This window comes from Panicum hallii, chromosome 3, assembly GCF_002211085.1.
Source record: "Panicum hallii strain FIL2 chromosome 3, PHallii_v3.1, whole genome shotgun sequence".
NCBI lineage: Eukaryota > Viridiplantae > Streptophyta > Magnoliopsida > Poales > Poaceae > Panicum > Panicum hallii.
The window spans coordinates 53,387,582-53,404,596 of record NC_038044.1 but is presented as its reverse complement, the minus strand read 5'-3'; the positions used below and the strand labels follow the sequence as shown (position 1 = coordinate 53,404,596).

At 43.7% G+C, this 17,015-nt stretch overlaps 1 protein-coding gene across 1 annotated transcript; it reads right to left on the bottom strand.

Moving 5' to 3' along the window:
• Nucleotides 1-11,024: 11,024 nt before the first annotated feature.
• LOC112885477 lies at nucleotides 11,025-15,106 on the bottom strand. Its single transcript, XM_025951090.1, has 2 exons — nucleotides 14,981-15,106; nucleotides 11,025-12,381 (listed from the first exon to the last, which is right to left on the bottom strand). Exon 2 carries the CDS (start codon nucleotides 12,378-12,380, stop codon nucleotides 11,025-11,027), a length of 1,356 nt encoding a protein of 451 aa, XP_025806875.1. The 5' UTR covers nucleotide 12,381; nucleotides 14,981-15,106.
• Nucleotides 15,107-17,015: the final 1,909 nt, after the last annotated feature.

Below are 17,015 nucleotides of genomic sequence, written 5' to 3'. Positions count from 1 at the left end.
TCTGCCCGACGTGGAGGAACGAGGGGCGGCCAGCGCGGGCAACGCGGGCGATGAGAGGAGGAACAGAGCGACGCGTGGAGCAAGGTGCAGAGGGGCGCAAAGCTGCAGGGCGGCGCTCAGGGCCGGGCGGGGGCGGCGGCGTGCAGCAGAGGAGAAAACAAAGAGAGGAACGGGATTGGGGAAGACGAAGGGGACCTGGTTGTAAAAAGCAGAAAACACAGGGGCCTCTCTGTAATGTATAGATAACTTTTCAACCAGTGCTCAAATGGAGATGGGCCCAAAAGCAAAAGTGTGTAGTTTTTCAAAATGCACAACTTTTCTTTAAGGCTCATCCATAGAAGAGCAATAGTTTTAAAAATTAAAGTAAAACTTAGCTAAACTTTCAAACTTTATGTAAATCCTATAGATAAAACTACACTACACATATATCCAAAAGGTAGTTTCACCTACTTTTGCGATTTAAACACAAGCTTTGAACTTTTGCAAAATAACCCTCATACTTTTGAAATCTACCCCCCATGCTCACTCATTTAGCACAAAAGGACCCTGATTTAAATACAATTATATAAACAATCACTTTTCCTTATCATTTACATTTTTAAACACACTTTTGCTACATTTTGTACATAACACACACTAAAGATCTAGAGTGTGACCATGCTATTTACCTGAGTGTCACAGGTCTTCTTGAGGATTCCGATGATTGGCCTATCTCGGGTTGCCTCGTGGAGGTGACTGCTGCCTCCCGCCAGTGGCCTGACTCCCACGAGCGTTGTCGTTGTTATTGCTTCGCTGAGGTCGCGGACGGCCGCCTGCCGTTCGACTGTGAGCCTGGCTGCGGCTTTCGCCAACGTGTTCTTCTCTGACAGTGGACGCCGGGTTTTGTTGATCGAGCTGAATCCATGCCCTGTGCGCGTAGCGAAGTGCTTGGCGCAGGTTTGGATCGTTACTGCGTTCAAATATGGCAGTTACCCTGGCGATGTTGGCCACACGCGTTCTGAAGCCCCGCTCACTCACGTGGTGAATTCGGCATCTAGCTCATGATGCATAGATTGCATGCGCTCGTTGACCCTCTTTCGCCGGACTACGCGGGCTCTGTTCCTGGCCCTTCGTGCCTCACGCTCGGCATCGTTTTAGTCGCCGGCGTTGGCTATGGCCTCATCTTCGTATATCGCATCAAGTGCGTCGTTGGGTGCAATGCCATCATCCTCGCCCTCCTCCGCCATTAGCACTTGGCGTGATATGAGCTCATCGGAGCTCACCTCGACTAGCTCGGTTGATTTCTCTGCCACGGTGGCTAATGGCCTTCCTTCCTAAAAAGGCAAAGGCTCGAGGTGAGCCACGAGTCGGTCTTCATCTTCGAGTAGGTCAGAGAGTTTCATGCCCTTCCAATGCACGAAACGGCCTTCTGGAGTGGAAGTGATCATCAGACAACTGTCACCAAGGCAACCCGCAGCCCCCAGACGCGCGGTGGCTTCGGGCTTTCCGATTCGGAGTAAGTAGTCCAAGTCCTTTTGCAATGCGGAGAGGGACTCGGAGTTGTTGGCCTCCTGACGATCAGTGGTCGAATTGTGTAGACCGAGTCGTGATCGGTTACGCAAGCACTCAGATTGGAGCGAGTCCAATCCGAGCGTGGTCGTTGCAGCACGGGGTAGATTCGCATTGAAAACAGACTCCTCCTCGGTCCTCGTAGCGGAGCCATGGGTCGACAAGTCATCGAGATTATCGACGAACTCGTCGAGGTCGCTATCAAAACTCGCTACGAGAGTTTTCGGCTTCATGTGGACGATGAATCGACGAAAATTGCCCGCACCATCTGCGACGCAAACTCACGAGCCGAACATGAACATCGTGCCCTAAGAGGGGACAACACTGGTGAACTTGAACGATGCCATCGAGTTGGCCGGTGGATCTTCGATGCGCACCCCTACCCGGCGCGCCACCTGTCGGTGTTTTACCGCCTGCCCACCGAGGGGTATACCCGAGGTGGTAAGTTTTAGGTAGGGTGACACCAAGATCAGGAACTCGAAGGTGCTAGCAACACAAGATTTAGACAGGTTCGGGCCATGATGTGCGTAATACCCTACGTCCTGTATGGTGGTTTGTATTACCTTGGGTGTTGATGATGTGTTTTGAGGGGGTCCCTGCCCGCCCTTATATATCCGTGAGGACAGGGTTACATGAATCCTAGTCTGACACTAGCCTAGAAACCGTACTCGAGTACAACTCTAGTAGCTTTCTTCTGTATCATCTAGTTCTATTTCGTATGCGAGTAGAGTACAACATAGATAAGGTATAGGACATGTCCTATCCCTTATTCCGTATGAACTACATTATGTACGCATCCCGTAGTCCGGGGTCTGACAACACTATCTATAACAATTAAAATTAATTAAAATTCTACCTCGTTCAACTATGAAACAGGCGAGGAAGGGGGCCACGGATCATTACCACCGGATATGCAGCATAACAGAAGAGTATATGTGTGTCGGTGTAGAGGAAGTAGTCGATCAACTTGTTCTTGTCCTAGCAGCAACCTCACATCGCTGGAGCGGATCAGCAAAGCAGCAGTGCGTCCACGAAGTCCACAGTACGGGGATGGAACATCATGCACTGGTGTGCTGGCACCGCTCGTCCGATTAGGGTTCAGGATTAGGCTGGGTGGGGGAGGAGGCTAGGATTACTCACATGGTGGAACGACTCACCTCTAGCCACCCCACAGATTTATAGAGCATGTTGATGGATTTTTATGTTGTAGGCCTATCTCTTAATACGATTCATGCACCAAAAGGTGGCCAGGGAGCGTGGCCACGTCGCGGGCCTTTTCTGGCCATCGGATCGGCCGAGCGGGCAGCCCAGATCGTGCGAATCCTTTTTTCTTTTGCAAAAAGACCCTTCTATTTATTCGAAATCAACCTGCAGTCCATGGAAGTCCGTAAATTTTTCACAATACCTCTCGCGCTTCGCTCAAATCAACCCACAGTCCGAGGATCCTCTCGGTTCTTTTTCCAAACCCTCATCGGATTTTGCTGAAATTAGCCCATAGTCCGCCTTCGGTTATTTCACAAAAGAAACCTCAAATTTTTCATGAAATAAACCCACAAACCAAGCCTTCTCTTCGTCAGTTTACCAAATAGATCTATTTTCCTCATGAAACTAATCCGCAGCCCTTTTCTTCACCGTTTTGTAACCTCATTTTTCCGTACAATTAATCCATGCTCCACCTCACGACGCGTTACTCTTGAAAGAATAACCTGCACATTTTATACAACTAGCCCATCACAATCTGAGACCCTATTTATTTCTGTAAGAAAACAAACTTACAAGTTCCGTAGCAATACGTCATTTCTAATACTATTTCTAATACTAACGCTACTCACATAAATAAAGTAACACAACAACAGAAGATCCTAATAAATAACTTTAACCCTCCTTTCGATACGCAACATAATATACTACTTAAATAGTAGCGATACCACAATAGAGTGCCGAAAATATATACCACATGCAAGAACGGGCCGTAGACCATGACACGTATGTGAAACTAACGTAGTGACAACAGAGAGCCCAAAATATATCCTACCTACATTGCTTAAAAAATTATACATTTACCTACACACAATAATTATTACTCTATGCATAAACTACACCGCCCACTGCTACCTGCGCCCCTGCTGTTTTGCCGCCTCCCCAACCGCGTACCGCATCTTGCCTCGCGTCCCCGCGCAGCCAACGCCGCCACCAAGCCTGCTCACCATGAACAGAATGCCACCGCCCTCGAGCAGAATGTCATGACCCTCGAACAGTGCGCCGCCTTCTCTTTCCCGGCGAGAATCCGGCCACAATGATGCATCCCCGTCGCAAGTAAGGTATAAAATGAAACCCCCTCGTCGTCCTCTTTCTTATCCCTAGAATCTCAAACCCTCTCATGTCCTAAATCACTGGCAATTTGACCCGCAAAAAGCTTCTGTCCGCCAGCCATGGAGGAGCCTAAGCTTTTGCAATCTAGTCCCTAAAATCTATGTTTAATCGCAAATAGATCCCTGCAACCTTGTTTCTTCCATAGTTTTCACGTTTTAGCTCCGTTTTAGTTCTTTTTGTTGCGTTTGCTTTGTTTTAGCGTGAGCTATCGTTTAGTAGTGTCATCGTATTGTAGTTCCTATTTTAAAATTAAATTTAGAATTTATTTGATTAATGCCTATTTAAACTAGTTTTCCTAATTAAAAGAAAATTAAAGTACAACCTTGGTTTTCATAACATTGTTAAGTTGATTAATACCAATATAAATGTATCTTTTAATATAATTGTTTAGTTCAAACACGAATCATAAAGTTTCACGCTAGTTGTGCTCGCATGCCTTTTATTTGCTAGTTAAATAATTAATTGGATTAGTTTGTACATAATAACCTTGATAAATAAAACTTGACTAAGTTTATCTCGTATTTACTAATATAAATTAAATTGGGCGAAATGTATCTTTAAATCTATTTTCATAAATAAACTAAATCAAGCATATAGTTCTTGTTCTTTTCCCTTATAATAAAAATATTTCGATAGTTATATCTTTTCAACCGTAGTTCCGTTTTCAGCGTTTCTTGCGCTCTCGTGATTGTAGCCTCGAGCCCTCTCCTTTAGTACGTTCTTGTAATGCTTTTCTTTTTGTTTGTTGTTCCGTCTTACTTGTGCTTGTTGTGATGCAGCACTAGCCCAATCTTTTGATAGGTATGATAGTTTCGATTGGTGGAGAACTCGACGTTGGCGATCCAAGCTTCTAATAAATCATGATTCGAACCCCTACAACCATTACACTGCTGCTCTATTGATTCTCAACCAAGCATAACTTAATTGACCTCGCCAAGAAGGCTAATCCTGCAACCGAATCGAAGAACACAAGCAAGAAAGTATAAGCACGTAATCTGAAATTGCAGATGTGTATGAAGAAAAGACAAGTATGGGGTTCAAGCTCTAATCACAAAAGGACTAATCGCCACAGCGGTGAAGAACAAGAATGGGAGCCCTAATTCACAGCAAAAGGACTCGACATCACAGTTACAATGAAGATGTTTGTTTCTCAATGGAAAACTAGAACTAAACAAAACCCAAACCCTAATGTGGCGGTTGCTACTGAGTTTATATCGAAGGGGGGACATCCTAGGGTTGAGGGCGACTAGGTGGGGGCGTCCTCAAACTGGGCTTAAGGCCCAACATGATACAAGGCCACCTTGGCCCAAAATAGGTGACGCAGCACCTTATCATGGTCACACAGAATGATCCATGAAGGGGGGACGTCCTAGGGTTGAGAGCGACCAGGTGTGGGCGTCTTCAACCTAGGCTTAAGGCCCAACACGATACAAGGCCGACTTGGCCCAAAATAGATGATACAGTACCTTGTTGTGGCCACACAGAATGATCCATGAATCTTCTGGAGCTCGATCAAAGCCAAAAGAAAGCTTTCATTGTCTTCTTTCCAACGCATCAAAGAATTCCTCATTTCAACGTCGTATGAAGGAGATATCGGCGTTTCCGTTCAGGGTGGTTGGCTGAGTCTGAACCGGACGTGAAGACCAAGTTGGTGACAACTTGTAACTCGTAGAAGACCAAATCTCGGGTGTATCCAGCATGGCGATGTCTTCATCATGTTGCTTGTTTCTTTTATGTTTGTGCCCGATGCTTGTTGCGAGTAGAAGGAAGGCAGTTTGAGAGCTGAAGGTTAAGAGTTTCAAGAGTAAGAGTTGAAGACTCTGAGAAGCTATTCTTTGGAATAAAGAAAAGTATATTCCTTGATCATATTTTGTCCTAATAACCTTTATTTATCTTTACGCTTACATGCATTAACTTGATGGGTTCCTACTTTATCCCTGTTGCTTATCCATATCCTTGAAAGCTGGGTTATGAATTTAAATAATGGGTAGATTGCTTAGTTGCTAAACTATGGTTATGGGTGGTTTATGAAAACAATGTTGATACATATTTTACATCTTTTGGAACCATCGAGATAAATTGATGTTAATGATTAACTTAAACCATGGAGAACCACCTGGAAAAATAGTGCAACCACAAGGACTATATGGCTCTAGTCTTAGCTAAGTAATTAGATGTCTCTAGCTTGTTGGCGGTCGTTTCAACGCAAGAAGGGGGACTGTGATGAGGTGTTCGCTGCCTGCCAAGGGTGTACGCATGGCTATGGTCACGCCTTGGGGGAAGTTTACTCCCGCAACAGCTGAAACCTTAGCGGGCCACTGACTTGTTGGAGCGTCTTTGGAAAGGCTTTGTAGTGAATCTCTGCCACTCACCTCTGAAGTGTTTAAGGGCCTTACAAACCTGGGCATTAAGGGAGACACGACTTTTGGGTAAAGTGTGCAACCTCTACAGAGTGAAAAACTGATATATCAGCAGTGCTCACGGTCAAGAGCGGCTTGGACCCTCACATGACTTATTCAAATTGAACTTGTGTTGATCTAGTGATTTGTTTGTTCCAAGTTTATTTATTTACTCAGTTATAGTTTTGTTTCATATATGTGGGAAACATTCACTTAGGGCTTAGTAAATAGGTTGTTAATGCTTAACTGTTCATTAAAATGCCTACCGCTTTATTCAGCCAGCCTTTATCCATGGTTTAAGCCTTGCATGTCATTTATTTCCTAATGTACTCGCTGAGTACCAACTATAAGTGTACTCACACTTGCTAAATCAACGCTGCTTAGAAGAGAAAGTTGCTGTGAAGTTTTTTGAAGATGTTGCTGAGTTCTAGGAGTACGCAACCTCCGGTCGATTGCCTGTGAAGTATGGAGCCATCATTTCAAAGATAACATGTGTATCTCTAATAGGCTTTTAGTCGTTGTAAATCTCTTTTTCGTGACACTATTGCTCATTATTCCATTATGATATTGCTATATGTATGAAACTTGATCCTGGCATACATATAGTTATGCATTCGGTTTTATTTTAAAAACCGGATGTGATAAAGTGATATCAGAGCCGTGTCGACTGTAGGACGTGAGCCTAGGTAGCAATGGTCGTTTTTTTAAGATTTTCCTTGACCTAAAAGCCATTCTTGACATATCCTTGACCTCCTTGTTCACTATTCTCAGCCCTTAGCCTTTTTATCTCATCCTTGAGGATGCTTTTGCCTGATTCCTTGTTCTACCTATTTATCCTCTCCTCAACTTTTTTTTCTTCTTCTTTAGTATCTCAATTCACTCCAGTTCATCTCATAGTCACCCTAAAGAATAGAGGTAATGCTCATCTCAAGAAGCCAAGCCTAAAGAAGCCGATCACTATGTTGGACGATCTTGAGAACTTTAGGAAAGGATACAAACATCTTGAGATATAAAACCATGATTAGGAGGATTCCTTATAGCCTTAATGATAATGTTAGCCCTATTTCTATGTTTGTGTGACTAACCCTAGTTAAGTGTGCTTGTGATGCTTGTTAGTGTGACGTTGTTTGATCTAACTCCTTGTTTGATCTTTGATGTGTTGCGGGACTGGTACCTGCAGCGAGATCACGCATTCCATAATTACCTCATCAACGCCATGTTCTCATTCGGAAGGAAAAGTAGGTGCATGAGATCCAAAACCAAATCTCTCTCTCGTTCTCGCTACCCGTCTTGTTTCCTCCTCTTCGAAATCACCTTATCCTATTTGTTCTTCTTACCCATAGTCCTTGCGAATCTCGGGACGAGATTCTATTAAAGGGGGGATAGTTTTGTCACACTCCAAAATTCCAATTTTGAGATGTGAATACTTTTCTTCAAATTTATTCATCTAGCCTTTAGTTTTTCCTGAAAACTATTCACAATTTATAGAGATTATTTCTTTTTCCTAGTTGAAGAAAAGAATTATTTTCTTTTCTTTATTCTTTCTTTTTCTCTCTCTCATCTTCCTTTATTTTCTCCCTTTTGTTTTTTTCTCCACCAGCCCACTTTTGTTTTTCTTTTCTAGTCATCTCTCCATCGGCTCACACTTGGCCCGTGAGGGCACCTCGTCCTTTTGTCTCTGGGCACAACACTCCTATTGCCGCCGCATAGCGCCCCTACCCCTCCTGCCTGCGCCCCTGCCCACGAGCCCTCGGCCTCACACCCTCCCTCCTCCCTACCACCGACCCTATGCAGCACCGTCATCAGGAGCAGACCCATGTACCCAGATCCTCATCACCCCCTACTGCTTGCACCCCTGCTGTTTCGCCGCCTCCCCACTCATGTCTTTTGTTTTGTTGAATAAAAATAGGTACAAAAATAAGTGTGGGGGAAAACCTCTCCCAAACATATTACACAGACCAATGGAGAGCAACACACTAAAGCCCAGGGTCTAGAGGCTCACCTGCGGGTCGGCAGAACCCATGGTTCGGTTGAACCAAGGCAAAGCCCACAAGGCCCCAAGCTTCCTTCAACACATTGGTTTGCACTTAGAACTCGCACACCTCCCTATTCAAATAAATTTACTCTAATAATTCAAGTATAAAAATAATAAAGAGGCTCTTGCACTCCATGCACTCCATGACAGACATGCATACTATTTATTTCTAGACTTTCACCTTGTACTTGTGAACAAAAATTTTATAGGGAACCCATGCTATCTATTGATTGACTTTTGTGATATTGTTGGATGAATGGAACTAAAACTCTTCCTTGCAAGGTACTTGGATTATTTTTATGAAACGATTTCAAAATTCTCTATCTCGGCTCCTCAATTATTAAATTCCTACCAAATCCAAAGAATGACCACCATGCAAAGACCTTATATTTATGCTGCTTGTCTTTGATTTGAGCTTTGTCAAACTCTTTGACCCTTGCTAGAAACCTTAGAAACCTTTAATGCTTTCATGATCAGGGTCACGTATACTCCACTAATATATATGCTGACTTCTACACTGGAAGTTGCGTAAAAACATGCGGAATATGACTCTCTCCAAAGTACAAAAGAAAGGTATGGGCTATGCAAAAAAAAATATAGTGGAGCAATAAAAGCATGCTCAAAAGCATGGTTTGGACATTTGCATGTCCAAGAAGAAAAAAAGAAAAGATAGCCCATATCAAAAAAGGGGGAAAGAGAATCATACAAAGATAAAAGAGGAGTTCATACAAAAATCCACAAATTTCCACACACTTGCACATCCTGATCAGATTGCATGACTTATTTCTTCTTGGATCTAGCTTTTGACTTAGTAACATGTGAAAAGCAAGTATGCCTCTTTATCCCTACCTTGAGCTCCAGATAAGCCTGATTAGAGGTAGGTGAATAAGAAGGCATCAGTTTGCCTTGGTAAGAGTTTCCAAACACAAAAAGAGATTCAAGAGAACAATTTGAGAAGTAAATCTATCTCTTGTTTCAAAAGTAAAAACCCAAGTTTCTAAGCAAGGAAGGCTAAGGGACATGAAGTCTGCTATTCCAAACCTCAATCATCAAGATAAGTTTGGTAGATAGTAAAAAAGTTCACAGGTTCAGGAAAAGCTTTGAATAACTTGTATGCAGGTTACACTCAAGGGAGTTGCATCCACCTTAGTCCTTTAACCTTTACTTGAGGACGAGCAAAGGGCTAAGTGTGGGGGTGTTGTTGACGGTCCTTAAGTTGAAAATAAACCATCAACCTCTGCATCAATCAATACTAATTAAACACCAAAACTTGGAATAGGGATTTAACTTTAACCATTTCCATAAGCTTTGGTGAATTATGATATGCAGGCACCCATGAGCAAATACAAGAAGAAAACATGCATAAGACGCAACATAAGTATGAAGAAGATCTTATCCTGCGTCACACTTACAAAAGAGGGCCTACAAACCAGACCAAACGGGCGCGCCAAGGCACAAATCACCAAGGATCATCACCAGGACCCACATGTCAGCTAGCCAAAGGAAGGCAGAGCTGGGGAGGCTCCACCTGGGGTCGGCCAAACCTAGATGGACTCCCGTCCAGGTGCATTTTGATGTGGAGTACCCCCTACGCTTCCTCAAGGCCGTGGCTAAGGTTTCCATACATAAAGATGACGGGAACTGCCCTTGGAGTCTATAAATGGAGGCCTTCCCCTCCTCATTCACACACACCATTTGGGAGAAGAAGAAGAGAAGGGAGGACTCCACCTTAGAGCTACTTTGTAGAGTAGGTTAGAGAGTGTGTGGAGGAGAAGTCCAGGAGAAGAGCCGGAGTTGTTGGCCTCCCTCTACTTGTACCTAGACAGATACAAACCTCTTTTGAGTAAGGATCCGGGTTCGTCTACGGTGGTGAGTTCTTATTAAAGCTAAGTCTTTCTTATCATTCTCTTGCAGGATCATTGTTCGTTCTTTGAATAGTTGTTTCTAGCCTAAGGACTTGAGTCTTAAGATGGAGTCTGGCTAGGGTTAGAAGCGGTGATCGATAGCGTAGACGTGGTGTCTAGGCTGAAAGCTACCTTTGGTTGCTACCCTTCCCCACGGTCTATTGGGGTAGACGGGAGGTGGTGATAGCCCTGTCCGTCCTCGTAGTTGGGCGTAGAGCTAATAGCCGGAGGCACTTGGCAGACCAGGTGTAAACCAGTGCCTAAAGCAAGCGAGTAGTAGCTAAGCTTACCTTTCCTGAGAATCTCTATTCTTAGACAACCACACTACCCAGAACCATCCTATTTTCTCTCTTTTCCTTAGGTAAACTAGCTAGAAGATTTTTACACCTCCGTTCCTTGAAAAATATACGATACTCTAAATACTCTCCGGGTGAAGTGCTAGAGCGCCCAGCCATATGCATGCAAAGGAACAACCAGAAGTGAACATCGACCACTTGCTATTCTGCTAACATATAATTTGTAACAAAATTACATCATAGTTTCATGGAGATTAAGAGTAGCAAATCAATGTTCTTACATTCTACAGAATTCACATAAGCACATAATGACAACCGTCCAACAAAGCGATTCCCACATATACAAACACATATTTCAGGATCTAATAAGCAGTTTCTCATCAAAAGAGTCCAGATATTTGAGTGTCTCAAAATCACATTATTATTTTAACTCAACGAGAAGGTAAAATCAATAGAGATGATTTGCACTTCATTTTACTGAACATATGCAACCACCAGGATTACCATCACAAATTTCGCCTAGCAATGGTGGCACAGCAATGGGTGGAAGAGCTGCCATGCTATTTCGGTATCCAAAAATAGACATCAAGTTAAATTGGTTGCTCAAATCCCTTCCAAGGTCTTCCACCTTGCCACTTTCCAAGTCACAAAGTAGCACCTTATCCAATGTATCCCATTTCTCAATCACCCCTAGATACAGCCATCGTCCACTCTCTAACCCAAATGGCCTCACCAACCACCGCTCACAGAACTTAGATTGCCAGCAATTGCGTAGCTTCATCGAGTGGCAGGATAGGAATGCATCGCCACTCACCTCCATAATAGTTTTCCATTCTTTCTTATGCATGAGCTCCCAATAACGGACACCTCCTTCCACAAGTCGGTAGATGGCCAAGCCATCCTTAGTAATGGTTGTGCACACAAGTACATCGTTGATGGAGGTATCGATGCTATGATGGTCCCACTTCTCAGATTTGGATCCTTGCAGTATCCATGGCATTTTGATGATGCCTCCTGAACTTCTAGAAACATCAAACCAAAGCAAATTGTCCTGATAGTCCCAGTATAGGACACCACTTGCATATACCACCTTGTCGCATTCATCTTCCTTGATGTTTGCATTAACTATAGTATTAGACATGACCCACCGGCCCGTGTCCGAGGAAAATATGACAAAGCGAAACTCAACTGTGGTATAACTTGTGTTTTTAATTGGGATTGCTTGGACAATCTTGAACTTGTTCTCCTTTGCTGAAAATTCTTCCTTGGGTTGATCAATCTTGTGCTCCTCGATTGAAGTCGGTTCATTGGGTGGATCAAACACAAGTCCTACAACCCTACCCTGGATTAGGTGTTGAGCAGCACCTGGAATTGGTTGTGCTTGTTGTGTTGCTGGATTAGCAATGAGGATGGTCCGTACTCGATGACGTTTATCATCAGGAATATACTGAACGCACAGAAGACCATTTGTTGATGCCAGCAGACTGATGCTCCCCTTATTATTTATACAGCTACCCAGGAAGCCTAGTGTTGATGAGGGAACACCAACAATTGTAGGTGTCGATGAAATCACATTAAGGTAATAATCATAACGGCCATCAGAATTGACGAGGAAACCGATTTGGATGAGCGCAGGGCATGATGGGCAGAGTCTTGCCTGTTTAGTAGCAAACTTAGTATTGTTGGTGATTTGCAAGCGGCAGTGCTTGGACATAGTCTTCAAGCATGTGACTAACTTGAAGGGCAGTCGTGAAAATATGTTCTCGCATAAGACATCTTCAGGTATGTCGTAGTTGACTTTCAATCTTGATGTTCCTGGAGCCATGCTGATGAGAAGAAAAAAAAACCATGATAAACCAGCAGAAAACCAGAAAGTACTTGGTCCTTAACGTGGACACTTTTCAAACTCTAATCCTGACTCCCAAAGTTACAGATCAATTTCATGATAAACCATACATTCAAACATTCCAACATGATAAAGCATACGTACATTCAAACATTCCACGTAGCCAATAGCACCATATATAACTGAAGCTTCTTCTCTCATTACTGTTTCTTACTATGTGTAGAACTTTGATGTGAGGAAATAATACAACTATAGAAGTCATATGAATCAAAGTGCAATATGGTAAAGAGTATACATAAACATCAAGTATCAACTAAACACATATATATTACTATTTTTAATTTCATATTTCTTGAGGCCTTAGCCATTCTTCTTGATCTTATTAAGTAGAATGCACAAGTGATACTATTAAGCTAATACAGTGGTGACGATTTGAGAAAGCGACATAGTAAAAGGATTCTAAGAGTAATGAAAAGGACTACCTATATCTAAAATTATTGTCATAAATCAACTTATAATGATATCACAGGCGAACATGAACACTTCAGTTTATAACAATATAATCTTTGGATTCTACATTAGAATGTGAGGTAAATAGAACAGCCATGTCCTATGTAAGATAAATGAAGGGAAATAAGGTCATTTGATCCACTCTTCTAATCATTGTGCACAACTCTAAAACAGCTTATACTTTAAATATACTGGCATTTAGTAGACCTTGGCATTTGGCAGTGTGAGATTGGCGTCGACAGTGCACAAGCAGTTTGGTTTAGGTGGATAATAGTGCCTTTTTCAGTTTAATGTGGATTATCATGGATTGATAGGGATTGGTAGGGAACTGAACTTGGCATTCCATGCTAATCTTTGCCGACCTTGATGCAACTGAACAAGGACTTATGTAGATCAACATCACCTAGGTCAGATGTATCCCTTATCTTGTTTTGTCAGAGTTTATCTAACCGCACCCTAATACCATCTAGGGCTCATGTTCTTTTCCACATCCAACTATTTCCTCACCTCCGTTAAGGCTTGTTCTAGCAATCCCCTTAAGCCTTGTTCGGTTAATCCCGGATAGGAGGGGTTGGAGGAAATTGAGGTCTTGTTCAGAAAATCCTGACCTTCTCGAGGGGACTGGATGGGATTAATTCCCATACAAGTTTGTTGGAGAATTAATCCTCAATAATCCGCTCCCCTCCAATCACTCCCAATCTGGGACTTATTGAACAAGCTAGTCTTGAGGATGGTTGAATCCCTAAGCACGTATTTGGTTTGGAGACTAGGTGAGTTAGATTGATTCCATCCCTATTTTTTTTTTGGGTTGGAGTGAACCCATCTAGTGTTTGGTTGAGAGTGATGGGTCCAACCTAATTTTTTGTTTGGTTGGAGGGATTTATAGGGATGGAATGGATGTCTATTTCAAACCGTTAGCAATGGTAAAATATGGACCCCACATGCCATTCTCTATTTTTTTATTCCTCATCTCCTTCCTCATGCCAAGCAGTGGCCACATCGGTCGAGCTCCCGCGCGGCCTCGCGCCGCTCCTCCGTGTTGGCCATGCACCGCACCGCGCCGCGCCACCACAGGCTGCGCTCGCCCAGCCTCGCACCGCTCATCCGTTCTCACCCCACCCCATGCAAGCTGCCGCTCGCCTATCGCCACGTCGGTCGACCACCAATCACCCACATCCGCGCACCGCCCCTGCTTGCTACCGCTCCTGCTCCGGTCGTGCTGCTGCTCCCGCTAGTCGCCCCCAGCTCGCTTCCGCTGGCCCACGCCCCTAGCAGCGCGCTCCCGCCAACTCTGTCCACGTCCACACCGTGCCGCATCGCTGCCTCCCGCCGCGCCGGGCCGACCAGCTCTGTCCGTGCTCCCACCCGCTCGCCCACGCTGTCTGCTCATTTTGAAGAAATCAAACCAAGCCGCATCTATGAGGAATATTCCTATCCGGGTCCATTCCAACCCATGCGAATCTCAATCCAAATGCGGGTCCATCTGGGTCGAACCCGTCCCTACCCCTTGAACCCACCAACCAAACACATGCTAACTGACCTATAAGGGAACCCATCCCCTCCAATTCCAATCCACATGGAGAGGAGATTAACCGAACAAGGCCTTATGGACATTGGATCAGATTGAGGGGTATAAATCCCCTATATAACAGGATCGGATGGATTTACTCCCCTCTATCTATTTCAATTCTCTTAAATCCCCACCAAACGGAACAAACCCTTAGGATTTCTTGTTGGTCCTCTTTTGCCCCACCTCCTCACAATATATGTTATCCTAAGTCCTCCTAAACTCACATCATCCCTATGGTGTCTAGAAGTGCCTAAAATACTAGCTACGAATATGTCATGCGAACATGAGGAAAGCATCGATCTCAATTTGTAAAGGCTTAGCCAGATCTATCACTCAAAGAAACAAAAAGGGAAGAGCTACAAATCAGGCGTACCGTAAGGTAACAAAATAAACAATTCAATGATAAATCTCAAATAAGACACCCAGGGGAGCTATTCTAAATAAGTAGAACAAAATGTTCGAAGAAAAATGAATCTATAGTGTATCTGTATCGGTGTACCTTGATGCTTAAACAGATCTGATCTTTAAGAACATCATCTAACCACTTCTAAACCGGACGAAGCAGTCAGGACGGAGTGAAGTTGAGGATGTCGAGGATGGCAAGCTCAAGAAGAGTGGAGACCTTGGGGAATTAGGGGGGAAGCGGAAGGTGGGGAATGGATGGGCGGAACAGAAAGAGGAACAAAGCAAGATTGGCGTGAGATTCACGTGAGCTAATAAAGTCAGAAACTGTCTATGATGACAAGCAGTCCTTTATTTTATTTGTAAAGTTTGGTATACTTTCACAATGATTTATATAAACAACAAAAAGATACTAAAGAATGGAAAAAAATCATTATCAATTAAGACCATTTGAGTGTAACCATAACATCGTGCCTTTTTTGTGCAGCTACTAACATTTTTATTGAAGGGATTTGCATGCCTGCCTACATATAGCTTTGAACAAATGGATCTCCTTTGCTTTTTTTTTTCAACACAACCAATCTAGCTAATGCATATTCTTGATATCACATACGCCTACCAACAAAACAATTAATGCGGTATGGGGGTCCTAACATCTAAAGTTATATACTGGACAGGTTGGCAAAAAACAACCTGCCACAATCCTCGTGGTGTGAGTTGGAACTTTAGCTTTTTTATTCACTTCTGTTATTGTAGTTTCTCTCATTTCTTTCTAATATTTCCTTTTCCTTAATGTGGCCAACGAGAGACACAAAGAATCCAATCAAAACCGCTACCTTTCCATCACCTTCCCAAGTCACCATAGTCTCCTGCTGCCTTGGATGAAGGTCAGTGGGATATCAGGTTGAGCATTGGCTAGTAGCTCCTCCTACTGCAGTGCAAATTGGGATGGAGCATGTTGATTGGGGGGTAAATTGGGATGAATTGCTATGGAATTCCAACGAATGTGTGGTGGAGATAGGGGATTTCAATGTCACTAAAGAAGTGCTAGCGAATTGTAGCCACACAAGATGGCAGAAACGATCAACTTCTAATGAGAAATTTTGATATTTGGCATCCAATACTCGCGCCTCACTGAATTTAACATCCAATTCGCGTGCCTTTCGAAATTTGACACCGGGAACACGAATTATTTCAATTCAAGGGTTTCTATCCTGTTTACTCCATTTTCCTTCTTTTCTGTTTTCTTTTTATTTTCCAGCCCATGTGAACTACCGGTTTTGCCCCGCTGTTGTCCTACTAATTGGATCAGACTCTCGCCAGTTCGTCGCTCTCTGCCGCAGCCGTTCTCAGCGCTGATGACCATGACACCATGGAGATCCTCGCGCTACTCCTAGACGCACGTCACCGCATGCGTGGCATCTGTGTCTGATGCATCCAATCGATGTCAAGTACTGAATCCAAGTAAAATCGCTTAATCAGGACAATGATTACCGGAGGAAGCTGCTAATCCAGTTGAACAGAGAAGTCTAGCTCAGCAAATCCAAAGCGGGCGTCACTATCTTCATTTTCGTCGCAGATTTTTCCGCCCGCGATGGATCGCAGATGAAACGACTTGACGTACTCCGCGAGAGACTGCGATGGACATGATGGGGGTAAATCTATCTGGTAGGGACAACGGTGCGTCATCAGCTCGCCACAGAAACAGACAAGAAGATGATGCGCGATCAAAGTAGGAGTAGAATCTTAACCAGTGGTCCTTCGTTACCATTTCAAATCGATCGTCGCATCTCCGCCCCTACGGATCCAACAATAATCCTTCTAGTTTCGTGGGTCGCAGTTTTTCTCCTTGCAAGTTTTGCAGCCGACCAGGCAAGAACCAGAACAGACGTCGCCCTCAGTATTTCCGGGACATTTTTGCGAGCAAGCCAAGTGCGGCGACGTCTCATCTTATTACAAGCATCAACTTTATTATCTTCATGGATCACACACAGATTTCAAATGTCTCGCGTGACGTGAGTTTGCTTGGATCACATCGGGCACCTCGCCACGCATCTTATCCGCAGATGGCATTGTACTACTAGTATATGGCATTGCCAATTTTCTTTTATACTTATGGCATTGCCATTGAT

Coding starts and splice junctions, on each gene's coding strand:
- LOC112885477 (XM_025951090.1), bottom strand. CDS start 12,380: ATGGCTCCAGGAACATCAAGATTGAAAGTCAACTACGACATACCTGAA.